This window comes from Penicillium cataractarum, assembly GCF_028827025.1.
Source record: "Penicillium cataractarum strain IBT 29864 chromosome Unknown utg000005l, whole genome shotgun sequence".
NCBI lineage: Eukaryota > Fungi > Ascomycota > Eurotiomycetes > Eurotiales > Aspergillaceae > Penicillium > Penicillium cataractarum.
In genome coordinates, this window is record NW_026622741.1 from 1080829 (window position 1) to 1104344 (window position 23516).

A 23516-nucleotide genomic window follows, 5' to 3' on the forward strand; every position below is an offset into this window, starting at 1 on the left:
GCTCGTTTTCTTCCATGATTTTCTCGATCGCTTGTGTGCTTGCGTTGTCCAGATCAAAGTCCTCTGTCGGAGTACGGTGCACGACGACGCCGAACCGTGGCTTGACGAGTTTCGTGTTATTTCCGAGCTCGTTCAGCCATTCGATGTTGTTGCGGGCCGCGTCCGCCGACTCCGCATTCTTGAATCGAATCACATATCCTGTTTTGGTGGTGCCAATACCGGCAACCTGGGCGTCCTGTGTTGACGGCGCGCTCAACAACGCCGTGCGGATGTGGGCGTTCGCAGCCTCCGTTGGGAGAGTGTTACAGTGCCGCCCGTTATTGCCTTCCATATCTAGAGACAGAGAGATGCTCTTTCAAACCCTAATCACGTGATGTAATAAACTTCATATGGAATCGCGTAAATTACACGTCATGGCTATACGTAGTTCTGGTACCTGATCTTGTACCCCAAGTTGTGCTGATACAAGTCTGTAGGCGGGGACGACTAGAAGGGCTCCATGCAAAGCTAAGCAAACCGGCGATCGCGCAATCTGTCAACTTCCTCCTGTTGTGAGGTATAAAAGATTTCGAAAACTTCTGTATTAACTACATCAGATATCTCGGTGCCCTAGCTTTCAAAGATAACCTCCGGAGGGCGGGTCCAGGGATAAAATGGGCAGCTAGCACATTTAAAACATCAGTGAAAAGAGGTTACAGTACGATGCGGAAGTGAGCAGCGGAAATTTTATGGATTCGGAACTGGACAAGTCTCGCTCCATTCCGGATATATTTCCCCCTTCCTCTCTGCAAATTGCCTAAGCTATCTATTCAAGAATAGCTTCAAGCTCCATTCGCAACTTTCTGAGACATTCTAACAAACGTTTGACGTGAAAAATTATTTCGGTATCTGGGAGCTGCCCCTCCACTTCACTGTGCTTCCGCGACGTTTCATTGATGACCGAACAACGTTTTGACAGTGCTTCCATGCGCAACGCTGTAGAAATAGTAATTCTTGGCGAACTAGCCAGATATTTAGCCAGGAGAACATTTTGCAAAACAACCGCACCGTAGTGAGGAGGTGTTTTAACGGTAAAATCAATAACTTGGCCGCGCTCAACAAGACCTAAAGTCTTCTCAACGGAAACGCAGGCTTTGCGGTTTGCATCGATGACATGGAATATTTGGGGGTCAACATGGAGGGAAACTGCTGAAAACTTCTCTTCTAGATCAGCCACATCTATGTCTTCTGCTTTGAAGAACCAATGATCCCGATCTGTTACCAGGTCAAGCAACGCCGAGGAGATTCGCGAATAGACGGGGTTCAAATTGGTATTCGCCCTCTTCAAAAGGAAGCTGGCAGATGCAATTCCAAAAAGTTCAAATTTCTGCGGCTTCTCGAGAAGGAGGGAAAGCCAGAAACTCATGGAATCGAAGGTGTCGGATTCCCTGTTGATTTTGTCCGAAAGATCTTCGTCGGCAAAGACGCCCATTGAGAGTGGCACGACGTCTTTTCCACAATCCAGATAAGATTTGTTGACTTTATCTGATATGCATGATGCGAGGTCCCAGTCGCTGATGGGGCATTTGTCTTCTTTTCTTTCACCCTTGTAGAGGCATAGATCCTGTAATTCTTTTGCGCAACACGGGATAGCCGTTCTATCGCCTAATGAATGGAAGGCCAAGGCGAAGTGATACATGAGCAAAACTCGCAGCTCCAGTCTGTACTTCAAGTAGTTGACTGCATGGGACGGATGAAAAGAGGGTATCACGATAGCGGTGTGCCCCTCAACAATTTCGATTTGTTCGCTCCGTATCCTGTAAGGTTTTCCCCCGAAGTTAAATCTGCTCATCCACGAACTCTTATAGACCGAGTTTGTGCAATGAATGATCACCTGGGGTCTCTTTACCTGCAGAAACCGTGCAAGCATTCCTTCACACCTGAGGTCTGCCTCGGCATTCTTTTCAGGCTGCAATGAGAATGCATTAATGACAGTAACGGTACCAATGTTCCGAGTCCCTCGACTAGCAAAGCGGAGTAACTCGTCCACCACCTGCAAAGTGTCACAGCCATTCACAAAGTCATCAAAGCTTTGGTTGGGGGAATGTGACTCGACAATGCGAGGGCGCTCGAGAATGACGATAACGTCAGACAACCCAGACGCAAGGTTGCTGGCCTGAGTAATGCTATGCGAAGAACTGCCTGACTTTTGTCCATGTTCTCTCAATATCTGGGTCGCTTGAAAATCCCCATCCCGAAGCAGACATACTGGTGGGGATTGCGTCATCTGCCTTAGGCAGCGGGGCATGACATGAGGGAGAAAAAAAGGCTCGCGCGCTTCTTCCATTTCTTTTCCACGATTTGGATAGCCTGTAGAGTCTAGATCCTGCAAGTCTGCAGAGTATCAGCGCTGCCGTATTAGGTGATCTGGTTGTTTTCTTGTGGCACTCGGCAGAGGTTGTCGATGACTGATCACTTGTGGATCTGGCTGAAAACACCCCTTCTGAACTACACCTCGTCTATTTCAGGCGGTCCGCTAAATAAATGATCCACACTAACGCCTTAGCGTCGGGGCCGAGGAGTGTGTATGTGAACTGGTCAAGCCGATTTCGAGGATGGCCATTGTTGGTGGGAGGAGTGTGAGCGAACGGCGGCCTGGTGGTTTGAACCTCTTTGGTGGGGGGTGGGTGAAGGTGGTTATTTTTGGACACAGAACAGGTTTTTATTTTTTTAGATATGTATCAGTACATGACTATACAGTTTTATACTTTCATGGTTGTTACAGTGCAACTCTGGAACATGCCCTGAAACGAACGTAGTGAGAGAAAGGGAGTTAAACAACGTGCTTGTCCGTGCGCGATCGCTGATCTGACGCGCTTTTCTGTGTTGGAATCCTTCCGCCACGCGCCCCCCTCATTCGCCCCTCCATTGCCGTTTTAGGTCTGGTTTCTGTTAAAGTTTAGGGTTCTAGGGCTTTTGCTGCACCTATCTGTACCTTGAGGCTCTATGATTGCTCAAGATGCAACTTATTGACGCCGTTTTTATAGTGACGCGCTGCTACGTACTACCACGCGTTACTTCTCTGCCATGGTTGCTCTTTGCCCTCGCACTTCTCTCTATTCTTTAGGTATTGTCATACGGAATGTCAATGCTAACGCGTCGTCCCTGTCATGATTGTGGCCGCGAAGTTCGGCTATCAACCTCGATTCAGCCTCCGCGATGCCCTGCTTGTCGATTGGCACAGCTCCCACCTCCTCGGCAGACGTGGCCCTGCCTAGGCTGCCGTGTTTTGCTTCCCGCAGACTCTTCTAATCCTCGTTGTTCGAGTTGCCGGCCCTCTGATGCTCCCTGTCAAGGCTGTGGTAACCTCTTTCCCAGTCGCCCTGGTGTGACTCGGTGTTTCGGTTGTAGGCCAAGGCCATCCCGAGCTTCCCAAGCGCCCACTGATTTTGGAAACTTGTTTAACGCTACTTTTAACCCATTCATTAACTCCCTCCAATCGAATCCTTCCGCAAACCAGAGTCGTCCCTCACAAGGGCAACCTATACGACGTGTATTAAGGCCTGCAGAGACTACCAACTCTTCCTTCGCAATAGACCGAGGCCTTGACTTCCTCCGACAAGAGCACGCGTCTCGCATACGTGCCTCCGATGTGTTTCCGCCCGAAATCTCTTCGTCTGTTATACGGCAGGCTGTTCGTCGTTTTCATAGCAACATGACTCTTGCCGGCCGGGATACTACATGTTGTTCATGTGGTATGCTGGTTGCTCTTTCTGATGTGAGCCGCTTGTTGCCTGGAGATTCCTTGTTGCACCCGTTAGAAGGATTTCTCGATAGCTGCGGCAGCAACGACGGCTTCTGGAATCTCTGCTCCGTGTGCCATGCCGCCTTACTACGAGGCTCAATCCCGAAATTCTCTGCCAAGAACAGTGTCAATGTGACTCTGTGCCAGCACTACCCTGACGCTCTCAAGAATCTCACTCTGCCTGAGGAATATCTTATCGCCAGGTCCCACCCGGTTGGGGTAGTCGTGAAGTTACGGCCAGGGGGACAGGCATCGCCAGCAAACTACCGTGCATTACGCGGCCATTTCATCGTTATACCACAAGACCCTAAACCTCTCCTTCGAATATTGCCAGATCCTAATCTAGAGTTCACTGACTTTATCAAGGTCTTCTGGCTAGGAAAGAATACCCCAACTGCCGCTGATCTGCAGCCTTTCTTCACTGTTCGTAAGCACAAGGTGCTAACTGCCCTTCGCTATCTCGTGCAGCATAATCCTTTATACGGCGATATCGCTGTTGAACATTCGGCAATGGATGAATGGCCCGATGAGTTCGTGCCTTCAGAGATACAGCAGCAGGTTATATGCTTAAGCAGCACGGATCACCACGAACGGGCGGGTTATAGTGTTAATTTGCACGACGAGAACTATGAAAATGACTGGCAAGCTGCAGAGGACTGCCATGATGATCCTACTGATGATACTCCTCTAGTCAGTACTTCTGTAACCACTGACTTAAATGGAGATCGACAAGACCCCGACCTACGTCTACTAAATACTATCTCTTCACTCGTTATCGATCCGCCGCTCGCAACACAATCTCGATTTACTGACACTGGCCCCGCCATCCATCCCACTCGAGCTGCTGGCGGTCCGCAACGAGCCCCTGTGATCGGATATAGTGTGCGCGGCCAGATATCACTTCTGAATCACTGGCAGGACCCACATTATCTAACATCTGCTTTCCCTACGCTTTTTCCGGCGGGTATTGGCGGTCACCTGGACCATCGTGCTATGGCTGTATCTCTTGCTGCTTTCGCAAATTGGGCTCTTCGCCACCATAGCCGGAGGTACGTATCCCTTAACCTAGGAATAGATGATGTTGACTAAGTTCCTAGGTTTGCCCGCCACAGGACGTTCATGTACTTGTTGTATGATATCATACAGCTACGAAATTCTTGTCTTGGCAATTCACTTCTTATAAAACGATCCCAGTGGACGTCTGTTACCAGGGATCTCAATTCCCTCAATATTGATCGCCTGCAAAGGGCAGCTACTGCCCTTGCTACTAATCGAGTCACCACGGATCCGCTTGTTCGCCGACTACTCAAAAACATCACTGCCATTGGCGTCCATGTTCCTGGGTCTTTTTTCCATAAATTACAAATGCGGGCAGAGCTTCGCGGTCTTCTCGTTCGAGAAGGTATGCCAGCATTCTGGCTAACAATCAATCCATCCGACCTTCACAACCCTCTCGTTCTTATCCTTGCTGGCGTGCAGTGTTCCTCCAGCCTCTCTTCCAGTGTCGCATCCGCCGTCCGATCCGTAACGGCGACTTCCGACCCTGTTTCTGTGGCAAGATTCTTCCACTACACATGCAAAGCAGTCCTTGACGGTCTTCTCGGTAGTAAGACTACCGACATTGGCATTCTTGGCGACATCTCTAATTATTTCGGTGTAGTAGAGAGTAACGGCAGAGGCATTTTACATCTTCACACGCTAATCTGGGTTCGAGGCAACCTTGGTTTCATCCGGCTACGTGACCGTATACTCGCAGATACTGATTTTGCGAACCGAATGATCAGCTACTTGGAAAGTGTCGTGATACAAAGCTTATACGGACCTGACGAGGACCCTGCATCAACAGTCCCAAACTCGCCTCCTACATCAACTGCCGCCGAGTCGGACGCGGAATTCATGGAGAGACTTTTCTGCGATAGTAACTCTGTTGCTCGTACCAAACAGCTTCACTCCAAGCGGCACACGGCTACTTGCTTCAAATATCGCACGCAAAGGTCGAACGGAAATGTTTGCCGCTTTGGCATGCCTCGCGAACTTCTCGAGAGATCCAAAGTAGACGACCATGGTATCATTCACGTTGCCCGTAACCATGCTTGGGTTAATCCATGGAACCCTTACATCGCCAGCTGCATTCGCTCGAACCACGATATCTCCTGGATTCCGACCGTGTCGAAGTCTTTGTCACTACTATATTACATCACTAATTACGCCACCAAGGATGATATTTCGCCGTGTCAAATGGTGACGAAGGCTGCTTTGTTAAAACAGATGATTGAACGTGCCGCCGCTGCTCCTGCTCCTACTTCGGCAGATTCGAGACTTCGCCAAAGGGGTCTGAATAATTTTGCTCTTCGCTGTTTCAATAGCTTATCGCAAGATCGGGAAGTAAGCGGCGTCCAGGTGGCAAGCGCACTTCTCCAACTACCCTTCTACTACACACTCAACTACAATTTCACTCGCATCAATCTGTGGTGGCTCAGACGATATGTTCGTTCGTTCATTCCACCAGGGCGGTCTTCGCGGGATCCATCGCCATCCGACACGATTGAAGAAGAGCCTTGCAACTATGACCAATCCACAACTGCACCGGCAAATACGTTCGATAATTATAAGTTGCGTGGTGGTTCCTTATCCTGCCTGTCCCTCTTCGAATACGGCATGTTAGTACGCACTAAGAGACGCCAGGATGCGATAACAGAGGACGTGCTTTTCGATGAGACACATCCAAGACACCGTACACATGTACAGAGGCTAGCTCAGTCTCCTTCACAAACGGCCACAGTAACGTTACAAGGCGAGCTGACGGAATTTCAGTCCTCAGAGGATTCCATCCCAGATGGGAATCCTACAACCACAGCGATTCAGAACGATCTAGCCGAGATCCTTCTCGGACTTTTCATTCCTTGGCAAAATCTACCCTCACTTTTTCAACAAACACATCCTACCTCCGCTGTGACACACGATATTCTTCATCATGTTTGGAAATGCGTTGAACCAACACTTCCGCCACATATTCGTACATTTGCCGAAAACGTCGAGCTCTTGCGTAAGTCAAAAAGCGACTGCCAGGCTGATGCTATATTGCGCACTCGGTCTAATGAGCGCGCCTCCCCAATCGCCCAAGAGCTGGGCAATCCTCTTTACTCTATGTCTGACCCAGAGAGTGAGGATTCGCTTCCGTCGCAAAATCTTGATGGCTCACTGACTAAAGAAACCCTTCTGGCTGCATTTCTGGCGATAAGTCGACGCTGGGTGAAGGAGGCCCACGATGCTCAACGTCAAATCCCTACTCTCGCCTCATTTTTACTCCCTCCTCTAACCCTCCGGCTACAGAATCTCCGGGCCGTTTCTGATAGCTCACTATGTCAGTCCACTGGTCTTACTTTCGTTCCGACGTCTACCCTGCAGGACTGGAAGGATCACATTAAGAACATCACGGGTCTCACAAACCAAACTCCCAACACCGAGCCGTCGTCGACCGCTATGCCAGACCTTGATGACTTCAATATCGACCTCACAGACAATGTCTTATTACCTGTGCTCACTGAATTAGATGTATTCCCTGATTTGCCGCATCTTCGTTCGCGGATAGGCCAGAATCCCACAGGAGCTTCAATCACTTCTCTCGTACGCGAGCTTATTCCACTGAACCAGAAACAACGCGTCGTCGTCGAAAAGGTCCTATCCGAAACCCTCCGCTGCACTGAGCATCCGTATGATCCATCTCAGCGAAAACAGATGCTCCTCTACGTGGGAGGTGAAGGCGGTGTGGGCAAAAGCCAGATAATTAAAGCAACTACCGCTGCTATGGACTTGCTTCACCGCAAGAACGAGATCATCCTGATGGCCCCAACAGGAGCTGCCGCTGATGTTATTGGAGGAAGCACCTACCATACATCTCTTGGCATTTCTCTGAACCGGTATCGACGGGCTAGTGTGGGACAAAGGGTTCGCAGGCTATGGACACAAAAAACAATTATGTTCATAGACGAGGTGAGCATGGTGGATCTCTCCGCGCTTAGCATCATCAACACCCACTGTAAGATCGCGCGATCTCTTGAGAGGTCGTCACCGGACCTCTTTGGTGGGTTACCTGTGGTCATCCTGATGGGGGATTTCTACCAATTCCCTCCTGTCCAGGGCCAGCCCCTATGGAAACCTCCGAGAAATGAGACCGAGCAGGATGGGAAGCTTATCTGGAACCAGTTTGAACATGTCATCATCCTCAACGAGCAGATGCGCCAGGCGGAAGACTTACCTTATCGGCACATACTTACTCGCGCTAGGACTGCCACACTTACTCACGATGATATTTCGGTGTTGAACTCAAAGGCGATAACTTCACTTGACGATCCGCGTCTACATGCCACGACGGCAGTCGTTAAACTGAACGCGCTCCGGCATATCATAAATCGTTTCCAGATCGAGCGCTTTGCTAGATCAAGACGTCAGAGAATCATAATATTCCCCGCGCTCCACACTCGCACAAGGTCCACTGCGCCGACCGATCTAACGCTTCATGCTGACGACCTACTTGGGCTTCCCGAGCAGGGAGCAAAGATCCCTTTTCCAGGACTTATTCTCTATACACATTCAATGCCCACAATGCTTTTGACAAACATATGCACGCCCGCTGGATTGGTTAATGGTGCGACTGGAGAGGCTGTGGGCGTTGTTGCTGACCCGGAAGGTACCTCAACTCCCACTAATATATGTGGCTTCTTAACTCACACAACTCGTTCGCCATTAGCGAACTTTCACGACCTTGATGAATTGTACATCTTCTGCACAAAGCCCCCAGCGTGCCTCCTGTTCAAACCGAACCGATCGAAATCGATTTCTCTGCATTCTTTAAGTGAAAATGTCTTACCTATCTTTCCACTCGAAGCGTCTATAACCGTCAAAGGGTTCTCAGTGCGCCGGAGGCAGGTCCCTATTTGCCCGGCCTTTTGTCTCACCGACTATAAAATTCAGGGTACGACCCTTGAGTCCGCCATTCTGGATCTCAAGAATGATCGCAAAATTCGAGGTCAAGACGCCCACCGGAGATTCTGCTCTACTTACGTGCAGCTATCCCGCCTTCGTTCACTGGCTGGGCTTCATCTCTTACAACCAATTGAAATGAATGACATACAACACACCCCCGATCCTCAGTTGCTCGGTGAGATGCAAAGGCTGCGGGCACTGGAGCTGAACACTCTTGCTGCATGGCAATCTGAGACCTCGACATACCTCACCTAATGCCCAGTCAATTTTCTCCATATCTTGCGTATGTGCGCGATAAGCTTCATATATACAGGCTTAACCTTGTCTCTTCTGCATCTAACTCCTTCCTGAGAGAAGCGGTGAGGAAACTTTCCGACTAATAGTTCGTATCCGCACATATATCCATGCACCATCGCAAGTATTAACAGGGCTATCCCTGCCAGAGTCGCCCATACAGCTACCGACACGAATACAGACTATCCTCTATGTCTTCTTCCTATTGTTTTCCATTCAACTATTAACCCTATATCCACTACCTTTTTGATCCTACTAGATTACCAACCTCCCACGAAACCGCTCCATCTCCATTATGCCTTCCCAGAGTTCTTTTCCGGCCATTCTTCACATCCGCGATTTCATCGACTATGTCGAGCAAGATCCAACGCGCCCCGGTAAAAGCCTATCCTTACAGTTACGCGTATCACTCAATATACCAGACAAAGATATACAATCAGACGATGTTGAACAGGACGATATTCCCACTTTAATTCGGTTCTTCAATGAAGGGAACCAACCGGACCTCTACCAATCGAACGCTTTTATTTATGCGTGGGGTTCATTCCTCACCACCTCCTCTGATAGTGAGGGCTTCCACATCCTTCTCCATGCTAATGGCGTTGACAGGTTAGTAATTTTCAGAGTCACCCAGTACATAAATTGACCTACTCTAGGCACCCGGGCGACCAAGAAGATACTGGTTCATACTTTATGCACTGCCCTGAAGCGGCTCTGCCCGTCGTAACCGTCCTTGCAACTGTTCTCGAACGTGGAGGTCAACTAAATACTGGCGCAACTCTCCTACACTACCGCCTCCAGTCTACTGTGTACAACAGCTCGTCTCGAAGCTATAACACATTTCCCCTTACTGCATACTTCAAGAATGGACAACGTTGGGTGAACTTCCCACCATTGACTATCAACACCAACATTTTTCTGACTGGGCGTATTTTCGGCATCACCAAGAACAACCGCCAGCTAGCTGTGATTACGGATGACATACATTTCCTTCCAACTCAACAACAGTCTTTGCCATCCACACCATCTCCGACAGCTAGTAAACGCAAACGCCAAGATCGCTGGACCCAAAGGGCTAATACTCGTTCTCCACGCAAGCCAGCCACCGTATTAGAGAACGATTTAATCCCAAACCCCCAACAGTCATACGACACGACAGGAAGAACCACTTCCCCGAATAATGATGAAGAGGGAACGTTGATAACCTGGCCGGACACCACCGACGATGGTCAAACCTTACCACAACCTCGCACTCCTACACCAGAGAGGCGTTCCCAGAGGCAACGAAAAGCACCCCGAAACTAACTTAATCATTTAGACCTCAATACTCAAAACCCTTTCCCTACTTTACACCTCATTCCCCCTTCCTGGATCAGTCGTACGAACATCTTCCCTTCATGACTCTATCATTTAGTACCGATATATATTCTCTCTACCTTACCATGTAGCCACTTTATATTCGCTTTCAATTCCTATCTTCTCCATCCATTAGAGTTTAAAGGGGATAGTACGGACTCCGATAAATAAACATTAGTTCCTCCAAGAAATATTCTATTCCTGTTCACCAAGAGTATTGTGCTTCTTTCAAAACATCTTTCTTCGTAAAGTCCCCATAAAACCTGATATTCATTACTCGCAGCCCGAACTATTCTAGAAGCACATGAATATATTCCCGGAGCATGCCAATGCCAATCACATATTGAGGATCCATTACTTAACCAGAACCTACTCTTAGCTAAGGAGCCGAGCGATGTAAATGACGTGGAAAAGTCATGCACGTACGGCAGTGTTGACCAATCACAATACGAGTAGAGTACGCCCCCGCGTATGCTACTATATAAAATGTCACGGATTCACCTTCCCTCCTACCCTCACCTTTTCTTCGCCTTCCATTCATTTTCATCGTTTCAGGGCTGATGCGCGCGCTGCGCGCGTCTTCCAGTATTTGTAAATACGAAAGTAGCCATATTTAGCTTAGCGGATCATGTGATTAGGGTTTGAAATAATGTATCTGTGTCTCTAGTTATGGAAGGCAATAACGGGCGGCACTGTAGCCCTTCGCCCTGCAAGCAACCCGAAACCCCGGGAACAAATCAGGACAACGAATCATTCACGCAATCCTCCAGGCAGCGACAGAGGTTCAAGCGGAAGGGATTGCGCTCCGCTTGCAATGGCTTCCGGGGCACTGTGAGAATGCGGGAAACGACGCAGCAGATCGACTAGCGAAGGATGCCGCGCACCCAGGAAAAACACACCCCTTCCGCCCTCTGCTCACGAGGAAGAAAGCATTGATCCGAAGCAAGATTTCCGCGCAGTGGGCGCACGAATGGAAGTCTACCCCCAAAGGTAGCCATCTGCGAAAAATCGACAACGCACTACCGGCCATATACACGAGGAAATTGTATGGCGGTCTGCCTAGGAACCGAGCCTACCTGCTCACGCAGCTGCGTACTGGCCATAACTGGTTATCTACTTACGCTAAGGCGCACAAGTTTCGCGACGATGATCACTGCGTTTGCGGCGCGCAAGAAACAGTCACTCATGTGCTGGTGGACTGTCCGAGTTTGAGGGAACTGAGACGGGAGCTGAGGAAAGAAGTTGGGGACGCATTCAGTTGCATATCGAACCTGCTGGGAGGTTCAGCTGAAGGTAAGAAAGGTAAACCAGACACCGTCTCGCGGTCCAGGACGGTCAATGCTGTCTTGGACTTCGCAGAGGCGTCACAGCGATTCCGCAGTCGCGCGCCACGAGGGCAGCCTAACAACGGGAACGGCAATTAGGCCACGGCAGGCCTTGACGAGGCTCTAAGTTCGTTTTCAGGAAGTGGAACACTCTACATGTACGTACGCGGATGTATATATAGTCGAGGTAGCCTGCATATCGCTTTTCATTGCGAGGGGTCAGGGTAAATGATATCAACCAACCAACCAACCACTGTAGCCCTTCCCTTTCACTCTTTGGTGAGTCTCTACACATGGGAGTGTTTTGTGAGTGTCCGAGAATTCATGTTAGCCATATTAGGGGTACTTTTCCTGGCCCCTCTGCTAAGCTTTAGCGCAGATCATCTATTGGGCTTAACGCATCAAGTTGAGGGCCCCACGTTTTGAACGTCACAGTACAAGCTTGGGGGACCACACGGGACCGCAACTTAATGGGGTGGGTCTAATAGATGATCTGCGCTAAAAGTCACCGTGTGTACTTGTCAAGGCAATTTCGAGAATGACTGTCCGTAGATCAGATGGTGCGAGCGTGTTGTCTTTCTTGGTTATTTACTGTAGTGCATAATGAACCTATGGACCGGTCTACACAATGCGGTCTGTTGATTCTATGCCAAAGATAAGTGAGGTATGGAGTCTCTTGGATGGAATGAGAATGGTATCGAAGAAAAAGGTACTTGAGACGCAGCTTGGAGGGCACTCCCAAGGTGTCCACATTGGGCATTGACATTGGCTCCTTTCTCAATAAGCAACTGCACGATCTTATCGTGCCCCTTTGCAGATGCAGCTTGGAGGGCATTTCCATAAGGTCCACCTTGGGCATTGACGTTGGCTCCTTTCTCTAGTAGCAACCCAACGACGGTCACATAACCGTTCAGTGAGGCAACATCAGAGGGTTGGTTCCAATATCACCGCTCGAATTGATATTCCTTCTCTCCAGAGAAAGTAAATAATCAACCTCCCGCTCATGCCCGTTAAATGATGCCAACTGCAAAGCAGTCATGGACGACGACGAATCGCTAAAACGCTGGATGTTGTTCCAAAAAATAGGGAACCACAATGAAAATATCTTTCTACTCATATCGTAGATTTGCTGAACTTGACCGGTCACTTCTTGGTCTTGGGTCTGACTCATCTTCCGCTTATGGTCTGGCCAGTATAATGCTGAATAATCTAGAAAGCTTCGAGTGTCTTCAAGAACGGACTTAATATTGAACAACGCTACTGTGAGGTCTACTTTGTCAGCCCGCCCTACAGAGGCTGCTCTGGTGGAGAGCAAATCGCTGCTAGCACAAGCCCGCTCAAACACTACTAGTTCGGCATACAACTGGTTCGGCGAAGCTGAGCGTTGAGGTCGGAAGATGAGGCACAGGATCCGTTATAGCTAAGATACCGGCCTGTGGCTTAATTAAGTATTAGTGAACGATAACCAACGGTGGAACAGGATAGTCAATCGATTGGGGAAATTTCTAGGCCTGTGATTGACGCTGGTTAACTCAAAATTTTTTCTGAGGTCGAGGGATCGCCGGAAAGATGAGGAGAGGGGTTAATCTACTAGACAAAATATACCTCCGTTCAGAAAATTATGTACCTTTACTCAAAATTCTACAATGCTAAGAAGTGCGTTCTAAATAGTGGGTAAGCATGAGGTAATTCGTGTACATTTTCTTGGTGTTTTGTTGATGACCGACCGAGGCGTGGCCAATGGTATGTCCAGCTTGAATTTCGTTCGGTACTTCTTCTGAGCGCCACGGTCGCGCCCTAGGACAAGTAGTAACTATATCAAGGGTGAGCTCCCAGCAATGACAGACTTATGATGTCTTCCGTGAGTGAGAAGTGATTTGATTTCTACTGCGGAGGTGCGACCACGGCAGAATAGATCAGCCGGAGCCGGAACCTGTCATTACGGTAACTTTGCCAGACTACCAAAAGTACCCAAGGGAATCATTTTGGAATATTGATTGGCCCAATGTAGTCTAGCGTGGATATAGTGGGGCAATGTGAAAGAGATTCTTGGGGGTAATCTGTTTTCGAAATCCACGATAAGGGATTCTAATTATTACAATGAGTTGCGTTACATAGTACAGCAATTACACGAAAGTTCTGCCCTGTTAATTGAGCGGTGATCCTAAACAAGTTTAGCTTATCTCGGATTTATTTTCCGAGGAGCAAGTCAAAAGAGTTTGCGGTCAAACTGAATTCGAAAACCACTGAATTCCTGCATAATAGCTGCCCACTTACCGCTATTAGTCCAGGCGACATGGGTCTAAGAACGAGGGGCAAGAACGAGTGGGCAGTAAGGCAGTCAGTAGGCTGGGCGATCATGCCAGATCGCCATAGCTCCCTAAAGCTTCTAGGCCATTCCATGCAGCAGTACAGTATTATTACGATGACTCATCTGCGATGTACAGCCATTACTATAGCTGTTTTGCCAGAGATAAAGAGCGGTAAGCTAAAGACGGTTAGCGTGATTCGAATTTATTTTTCGGGAATGAAGTCGCAAGAGTGTAAAGGTATAACTGATTTCGAAAACTACTGTATATTTTGAGTTCATACTGAAGATATGGATGATCAAACCATACTATGTGTTTTAGGGTGCGCGGGTCAACTGGGAATTATATTATTACCTAGTTTGACGTCCGGGCGGTACGTGCCGACCACGGTTCATCGCTGATGCACAACACGACTATCACAATTCTACCAAAGCATCTAACACCCAAAAAAACATACCAGACCATTTTCGTCAAGTCAAAAAGCAGACACCTTAAAGACAAGGGGATTGCCCCAAGGAGAATAAAATTGCAAAACCGAAAAACACATGGCGGGAACTGAAAGCAACAATGATAGAAACCAATAGGTAGAAGGAGTGGAAGACAAGCATCAAAAGTGTTCACTTACGAGGGATTGACGGCGACCTGTCAGTAAGTTACACAAGAAATCTCTACGGCAACTTACCAAGGAATCAGAAAAACCGACGTAAACTCAAGACCATTCTTAGCGTAAATACGTGGGTCATTCACCGCAAACTTGAAATTATGAAAGCTGGACGTTGATGAAGTGAGCTGCCGTTCAGCCTTGGCAGGACAACGCCGTCAGATTTGGGCCAATGGATTACGAGACCTTAGTGGGGTGCCGGCAGAAAACGGATGGCGCACGGGTTGCGTTTAGAGATCACGCAATGTGACTGGAGCTTTCTCCGTCATTCATGCATGGTTCTATGATTAGAAACAAGCTAGGAGACTGAACCAAGTATGCTGCCCATGACCTGCATCGACTATGTAGTAGCAGAAGTGGAGTAAATTGCAATGAAACTCCACATTTGTTGTTGGCGGTTGATAGAGAAATTCTATAGGGCCTTTCTCGCATACTTTCGGGTTCTTTGCTAATATTACTTGATTTATGAACTTAAGCCTAACTTGGCTGTGTACGTGATCTGCCCGTTACGAGAATCCAGCTGTTTGTGGCCCAGCTTCATTTCTGCACGCAATCGACCTCCTATTCCTCTCCAAGGTTGACAATATGGACCCTGCAACTGCGAGTGGCCTTGCCATAGGAGTGGTATCTTTGGCATTCGATCTGTTTGATAACTCAGTGAAGCGTGAATCTCCTCGCTTCTTCTTAGTGAAAGTCCATTCGGCTAACAATGATGTTAGTCTTCAAGTTTTTCTCCTCTATGGTGGACATGCCGAAGGAATGCGAACAATGTCGACTGCAATTGATGATTGAGTACAATAGACTTCTCGCCTGGGGTGACGCAGTGGGCTTGATTGATGTACCAAAAGGATCACATATAGCCGTGAGCCTTGGAACGAACGCGATCGAGCTATGTGGCATTATTTCCAGAATTGCATGGCTCCTCGGAGAGTTCAAAGAACTCAATGCTCGTTGGCAGGGTGAGTTTACGTCTCATCTAGAGAAGGGCCAAGTGGCGTCTAAGGCAGCAAACTTGTCTATAGACGTGACTAAGGAAATTTCGAGCCTAGCGATGGCATATGAGAAAACTCAGGAAGAGCGTAAAAACCTGAGAGGGAAAAGTCACATCATCAAGTGGATATCGAAAAGAGCTGGGAATGCCAAAGAGATAGTCACACATCCCTTTCGCGTTCGCTGGGTCATGGTGGATAAAGAAGCGTTTGAAGCATTACTTCAAGATCTTCACGTTCTAATCCAGCGAATCTACGAATTAATGGGAGACTACCGTGAGAGACGCATTCACGAGATTACCGCGAGTTCTTACCGGGAGATGGTCATTATTCGAAACGACGTCATGGACCTCCGGAATATGTTAGATGCTGTGACCAGTTTAATCAAAACCTCTCGCACCAACGACAACTGCGGTGTCGCTCATACCAATGATAATGATGAGACACTCCGGGATCTTTTGCGATTGAAGGAAATCAACCATATCTCAGATAGTCTGCTTAGGAAGATGAGAGACGACGCGAATTCTGACATCGATGACGACCTAAGAAACTTGATTAGTGTAAAGTTTTATGATGCAGACACTTTGAACAAGAACTTTTGCTCTACGAGAGCAGCGAATACGAAGAACGTCCCAACTTCGCAACGGTCAAGGGGTTCTCTGAGAGATGGAGACAGGAGTTCAGAGGTCTGGATTGAATGGAAACCCCTGCAGAACATTATCAGAGATTCGGTCCAAGATAAAGAATCCAGGGTGCGGACGGCAATCCTGGCACAGATGCTTCATGTCAACAAACCACGACATCTATATTCACCAAAGTGTGTTGGGTTTATTGATGATCGTGAACAAAACAAGCGATATGGGTGGATCTTCGAAATGCCGGCAGGGTCCGATAGAGATTCCTCGTTGAAGTCTCTTCACAGCATTTTAGGGACGAGCCAATTCAAACCAACTCTGACCCAACGGATTTCCTTGGCCTGGAAATTGGCCTCTTCGCTCCTTTATCTACACACTACAAGTTGGATACACAAAGGGATCCATAGTGGGAACATCATTTTCGCATTCAACGGTCAGACATTCGATATTGAGAAACCAATCCTATCAGGGTTTGAGTATTCGCGTCCACAGAGTGGAAGTACAACCACGCGCAGCCCGAATCCGCAGTGGGATATTTACCGATGGCCAGGCATTCAGGGAGAAGCGCCAAACTCAAAGAACTCTCGAAAGACATATGATATCTACAGTCTTGGTCTTGTTCTTCTTGAGGTCGCGCATTGGAAGCCATTGCATAAGATAATGTGTCTTAAAAAATGGCCAGAGCCTTCGCATCAAGACGCCCGGATCCGCGCCTGGCTTTTAAAGGAAGAACTCTTCCCACCCTTCAAAGACGCAGATCCACTCAAAGAATTGCGCGATATAGCTGGTGATAAGTATTGGAGGGCAGTCAGCCGCTGTATTGTAGCCCATGGAGAAATGGGGATGCATCTCAATGAGGAGGATGACCAGGCAAGAGACTCTGAGTTGGGTATTAAACTCCAGAAGACGTTTACAGCGCTGGTTGTCGAGGAGCTGAAAGGAGTATCGATTTGATTTTGTACCTAATTCATGTATTTCAACCATAAGGCCAGACTTCAGTTGAATGCAGTTGTTCATCATTCAAGTCAGGACATACATGCCTCCTCGTATCCTGTTGTCACAGCATGAGCTTATGGCAACATACCGTTTCGATGAAACGAGGCAAACGGACTTTGCATCGCGCGCCATACATCCTTTTGCCAATCTGTGACCCTTATTTCCATGCGGAAGCTCCGCCTTAGCGTTCATTTTGCCTTCGAGGTGTAATCGTCCAGCAGGGATAATATGTCTGAATGATGCCTTCTATATGCAAAGTGGAATGCCGTGTTTCCATCCAGGTCCTCCAAATCCACATCTGCACCAGCCTCTAGCAGCATTCTGACGATATTCCCGTAACCTTGCGCTGCAGCACCATGAAGTGCAGTCTGACTATTTTCGTCTCCAGTATTGACATTTGCACGGCTCTGCAACAAGAGTTCAACTACATCATCAAATCCGTTCCGAGATGCACAGTGAAGTGCTGTCTGTCCAACAGGGTTCCTACTGTCGATTTCGGTCTTTCTTTTCAACAGCATCTGTACAATAGCCTTAGACCCACGCGCAGCAGCGTGATGGATCGCACCGAGGGTGTTTGGGTCCGCACCCTCATCAAGAAGGCGACTGACATCATCCATAGAACCCCATTTGCACGCCTCTATCAACTTGCTCTGTTCCACAAAAGGAGTTTCTCCAACGCAACTGCAAGCCCTTGGCTTGCTTGTAGCAGATAATGCTGACCAAACTGAGTCCAGCTCTTCGGCTAAAGGGCGAAGAGATCGGTCAGGATTCAGCATATCATAACATATGGAGAGAATGATGTCCTGCCATCCGATAAGGTTAAACTTTCCCTTTATCCACTTGCGAAGGTCGTCGGCATGTTTCGCGTATGATGAAGGATCTTGAGGCGATGGTTTTAACATCTTGGCAAGTTCTTTATGTCCATCGGGATAGACATGATAGGCATGCGCAATGAGCATCTCAAGGAACACCGCCCCTAGTGAAAAAATATCTGCAGATCGGCCGCGCGTTCTGCCATTGTCGACTTCGGGAGCACAGTATTCTCGTGTCCTCTCGCTATTACGATTCAAGTTCGTAGTCGGCATCGTTTTCCCAAGACCCATTTGTGAAATTCCAAAGTCGGCTAAGAGGACTTTCCCATCCTTTATCAAGATATTCGAAGGCTTGATATCCCGATGCCGAATACCCAGGGAATGAATATGATGCACAACGCTAATCAAGCAGCCAAACCACTGATTGCTGGGAGTCTTTCCCGGTTTGAGGTACTGATGTAGGTTTTCCTCTGCACGATCCATGATGAGTGCGAACTTGATTTTCTCCTCATCTTCCTCAAAGTACGAATGTACTAGTCGGACGACATGTCGGTGCTGAGCATAGTGGAGGATTTTCGCCTCCTCCGTCAATCTGCGCTTTATACCGTCTTGTAACTCTGGATCCGCCTCAATAATGATGGTTTTTCGGGCACACTTTAGACCCATGAAAGGTTTAGAAGTGCCTTCAACCTTTTCGACAAAGCCACTGATGAGTGGTGATCTACCGTCAGGGGCGAAAGGAATGTCTCTGTCTCCAGCGTACTGACAAGGTATATAGCTTTCTTGAGGGATATTAGCATATATTTTCCGTCTGATACGAGCAACTTCGAAATCAGTGAATATAACCGTTTGCAAACTGACCAAGGGGGGTTGCCGTCGTCATATTCTTCGGATTCTCGAATGTGTAAGAATAAAACTGATCGCGAACTTTTCCAACGTTCCTGATATTAAAACAGGATATGCCGTTCGCAACCTTTCGATATGTATTATAAAGCGACCTATTTCGCAGATCCAGGTTCTGTGGGGCAAATGGAGTCAGAACAGACCAGAGACCGGACCAACATACAAGGTCTTCGGTTGCACCCACTATGGCAAGCGGTGTAGGCGCCGAAGCATACAGTTTCAGGGTATTGAGACGAATCAACCAGCCAACCACTCACTGAATGGACTCGTGGTCTATGTAACGAAAGGAGGTCGAAAATGCCGATACAAGTATTGCCACGTGTTGTGGTCATGTGAGTGTTATCCAGCCAATCATTGATTTCGTCGAAAGGGGATTGACCGCTTTCACCTCGAGAGGTGCGTAGATTGTCGAGATCGCGAAGTCGATCGGGCTTTTCGGTCGCATTTCAACTACGAGTAGCACCAGATATTGAAGATCTGAAACGAAAATTTCGCGAATCTCGCTGCGTCAACTAGTAGTGAACAAAACTTTCATATGGATGGCGAGCACCGCTGCAGACAAGGAGGTGGGTGATCAAGAAGGGCTCCCAGGTGTTGGGAATTAGCCAGGTGTTGGTGCATAGCGACAGTAGGCGTTAGTGGTACAAGTGGATGTACTGTATTGTCACACGCGTCAAGCGACATGCTTCGTTGAACTCTGTTCATAATTGTACAGAGAACTTTGTGTCATTTTCTTAGGGCTACTGTAACGATAGACTAAGGGTAAGAATGGTAGTTAAGGCTTACACCATTAGGCGCCGTTGAGGGTGCTGCTCGCCTGCAAATAACCTCCAACTAATAAGGAAAGTCGCTGGCTGCTAGATGGTAATTTGTATTCCCATCGCGTCCCGCCTGCCTCAGACTTCGTCTCGTGCGCATTGGTGCCTATTATTAGTACACCTGTTGTGGGCCACCCGTAGGCTGCAGGAGCTAAGTATGGCGGTTAGTCGTCGGTGTCAATTGGCCAGCGTATTATGAACAACCCCATGCTGGGGCGAGATAATGACTTTTACTACGATGAGCAATAGTGAAACAACTTGCGGCGTTTAACATGTCGAATCGAACAGGATAACAGGTTGAGTCATGTGTCACGGTGCTCGGAAAATCAATGTGCCGATAGATGGGCGAAGTTGGCCCGATCTCCCTTTCAGAGCTCCAGTACGAACTTCGAAATGCAAATGTCTCACATGTCGACTCGACTGGTTTATTACAGGCACACCGATTACTATTATGCCTATCTCTGAGCCACTCACCCCGTCGTTCGGGCATTTGTCGACGAAACTCCTTCAGCCGCCTGTGCCGTACTCTGCGATGTGGAGATTCACCGCGAAATCTCACACTGCTCCGCGCCCAACACCGGTAGTGCGAGGCTGCTGCATCAACAATGAAAGTGACAGGACAGAGAGAAGGAAACTGCGTCCAATTGACCGATGCCTAAAGCATCCCCCTTTGCCCGGCAAAGACGGATACGACACGGTCACCTTAGAGGTCATCGACCGCTTGAAAGGAGGCGATGGCCATAATTCTCAGGTATTTACATTCCGACTACTAGACTTTGCGTCAAAATCACAACTCCTTCCTCAGAAAGGGACAGTGCTTGTTGCCAAAATATACGACCCACTCTACTTCGAAGATGATGAGGGCCACCTCAACCCATTCCTCTGTGTGGACAAATACTACACTCATGAGGCCAATGCATACATGGCCCTTAGCGAATTTCAAGGTCAAGGGATACCGAGATACTACGGTTGATATTCTTTGAGTCTACCTGTTAATTCAGTACACACAAGGACAGTTCGAATGATTTTGGTCGATCATATTGAAGGTATTACTATGGCAGATGCCAAGCCAGGAGATTTTTCAAAATCAGTTCGTCAAAGCTTGTTGAAGTCGATTGTGGACCTTGAGAGCCCGCATTTTTGAAAAGGACATTTGGCTCACCGATCTCGAACCGCGAAATGTCATCATAAGCTCTCCAGACAGCGACAGACCCAGTGTCGTGTTCATTGATTTCGCCCATGCTCTTTTCAACCGCAGGCGAGATGATCCCCCTTTGTTAAAGTTGAACTATTTTCTGGGAGAATACGTTTCGCCGGTCCTTCGGTGGAAGGAATTGAGAGGCAAAGGATATTCATTTTCAGGATGGATTGATTGGGATTGGGATTCCTGGCTCGAAGCCGAATTTGCAAATACGGTCTCAAGCATAAAGCCAGGTATGCGAGAACGATGGCCCAACGATTAGTTAGAGAATTCTAGGTGGATATCTGAAGTTTGGGACTATTATTACTGTATATGCCCTTTTACAGTAGCTGTTTCAATTGCTGAAGGAGGTGTCTTGTATGGAGACGTTGTAACTTGTCCCGTTCTGACCTTGCGTTGAATTTCCTTGTACTCTAGCGCAGATGGCAAAGAAAGACTGGCTCTTTCTTTCTGTGATTGATGGCGGCCACTCATATCTTGTGTATCGTTATTCCCGCATGCCTAAAGTGGCTTTCGGCGCTCTTCTGTTTTACACCCACCTCATGGACGCACCTTCGAAGGAAGGCATGAAACCCTTGGCCAGAATTCTCTTCATATGCTGACCAAGCTTTCTTGATATAGGCCTTTAGTTCGGCAAAGAATTCTTCAATGGGGTTGAAATCCGGCGGATACGGTGGCAGGTACAGCAACTTGAACTTTCCGAAGAAGATATTGCAATCGACTCTGAATCCGACAACGAAAATCCAACACAACGCAGTCCTGTAATACCTGATCAAACTGCCAAAACAGAATTTGATCATGAGGAGCATACCACAGAGCCGAAACAACTCCCAAAATGCCATCTCCTGTCGAGCCCAAATTTGAGTAAGCTAGATAAGGTTAGCATATTTCGGGTTTATTATCCGGGAGTGAAGTCGCAAGAGTATAGAGGTTTAACTGATTTCGAAAAATACTGTAGCTGGTTTACCCAGCTAGACTAATATACAAATCCGTCGGCGGTAGATTAAGCATTCCGGTTAGCTTGAATTGACCGCCGCTTAGCGCTTTACCCAAATCGTAATGGATCACGCCTCCAGACGTTTTTGTCGGCTGGCTCACTACAATATCCCCGAGTCGAATATTTGCACGGCTGCTTGGTACTCCACCGCCGATAGTAACCCTAGATCTGTAGCGGATGGCATGAAAACTAAACAGCAACTGGAATGAATCCAAAATACACCAACCCACTTCAGCTTACGGCTGTATAAGTTTGGGAAAACAGTGATAGAAATACATTGCATCGATAGATACAGTAAGGTTACATACAAATTCCGGTAATCAAAGATAGATGATGTGACTTGTAAAAATTCGATCCACATTTCTTAGGACCAGAGGACGTTTCAGGATTTTAGCTGGTTACTCATGCATATACTGCATCAGCTGCATCTATAAGGATCCTTGCAATATCAACATCCTTCCACGACGCCGCAACAACATCAAATAACCATGGTTTTGCTTGCTTCATAGCTTCTAGACAAAACATGTCCTCCTCCGATATATCTGACGTGGGGTCAAAGGAAGTAAAGACTTTCCATCGCCGCAGAAACAAGAAACGTCGAAATTTGGTCACAGTCCTGCCCTTACTAACAATCTTGTTCTTGGTGAACGATCCTTCTAAAGCAACTTCAGGTGAGGAAGCTCTCCGCACGTGCACTTTAATATCTTTGTTTCTTTTTAGTTCTTGGAAGAGTCTCTGTGGATTGTTTTTCTCTGCTACAACAAAGAACAGATAAGGTCGTTGCCATACGTCGTAAAAGCTACCTCCTTCCCTTCTCGTGCGTTCGCGTAAGTAGGGTTGACTGTCATATGTAAAAATTTGTTGTTCATGTAGCTTTAACAAAGAAGGGACTAGGCTATGTGTCTCCGCCTCTATGGGACCGAAATGATAAGGAGACGACCTGATTTCACCTCGTAGATACTTCTTATTACTCTCAAGTAGATCAGTAAAATTACCAGAGTTGTTCCACTCGGCCATGATGGAAATTGTGTTCAGTATTGGCAAATATGGAAGGAGCTGGGTATTTATAATACGGAAATGGACAGAAGTGGTTAATTAGACTCGATATTTTGTTTCAATATATCCTTCTGAACACTCAAAAAACGGGATTGAGAAGTATGTAAAAAGATACTCAAGGGGTGGGTTTAATCTCCACAAACGGTGGTTGGAGTGAGGACAATGGAGAAAGCAACTTCTGAACCACTGTGGGAGGCCAGTCCGCATATTTCCTCATCTGAAAATCTTGTCATATCTAAATTAATGACCAGAACACAGATGATACGACCGAAAGGTTGATATCTTATGCAGGTAAATATCTCATATTTGAGGGTTCTGTTTTGATGGATTAGCTGAATTCAGATTAGATTAAACCAATTCGGGAGGACAAACCGAAGTTTGAACAATAATTTTG

At 47.6% G+C, this 23516-nt stretch overlaps 6 protein-coding genes across 6 annotated transcripts; 4 read left to right on the forward strand and 2 right to left on the reverse strand.

Annotated features, from left to right (window-relative positions):
* Positions 1–805: 805 nt before the first annotated feature.
* Positions 806–2326, reverse strand: N7496_006110 (uncharacterized protein; the record flags this gene model as incomplete). Its single annotated transcript, XM_056699039.1, has 1 exon — positions 806–2326. One exon carries the CDS (start codon positions 2324–2326, stop codon positions 806–808), a length of 1521 nt encoding a protein of 506 aa, XP_056554452.1.
* A 1368-nt stretch (positions 2327–3694) lies between these two features.
* N7496_006111 (uncharacterized protein) lies at positions 3695–9025 on the forward strand (the record flags this gene model as incomplete). The annotated part of the gene is made up of 3 exons (XM_056699040.1): positions 3695–4833; positions 4882–8474; positions 8535–9025. 3 exons carry the CDS (start codon positions 3695–3697, stop codon positions 9023–9025), a joined length of 5223 nt encoding a protein of 1740 aa, XP_056554453.1.
* A 334-nt stretch (positions 9026–9359) lies between these two features.
* N7496_006112 (uncharacterized protein) lies at positions 9360–10369 on the forward strand (the record flags this gene model as incomplete). The annotated part of the gene is made up of 2 exons (XM_056699041.1): positions 9360–9673; positions 9721–10369. The coding sequence occupies 2 exons, from the start codon at positions 9360–9362 to the stop codon at positions 10367–10369; spliced, it is 963 nt and encodes a 320-aa protein (XP_056554454.1).
* A 4931-nt stretch (positions 10370–15300) lies between these two features.
* On the forward strand, positions 15301–17293 carry N7496_006113 (prion-inhibition and propagation domain-containing protein; the record flags this gene model as incomplete). Its single annotated transcript, XM_056699042.1, has 2 exons — positions 15301–15379; positions 15435–17293. The coding sequence occupies 2 exons, from the start codon at positions 15301–15303 to the stop codon at positions 17291–17293; spliced, it is 1938 nt and encodes a 645-aa protein (XP_056554455.1).
* Positions 17294–17523: 230 nt separating this feature from the next.
* On the reverse strand, positions 17524–18813 carry N7496_006114 (uncharacterized protein; the record flags this gene model as incomplete). The annotated part of the gene is made up of 1 exon (XM_056699043.1): positions 17524–18813. The coding sequence occupies one exon, from the start codon at positions 18811–18813 to the stop codon at positions 17524–17526; it is 1290 nt and encodes a 429-aa protein (XP_056554456.1).
* Positions 18814–20319: 1506 nt separating this feature from the next.
* N7496_006115 (uncharacterized protein) lies at positions 20320–20841 on the forward strand (the record flags this gene model as incomplete). Its single annotated transcript, XM_056699044.1, has 1 exon — positions 20320–20841. One exon carries the CDS (start codon positions 20320–20322, stop codon positions 20839–20841), a length of 522 nt encoding a protein of 173 aa, XP_056554457.1.
* Positions 20842–23516: the final 2675 nt, after the last annotated feature.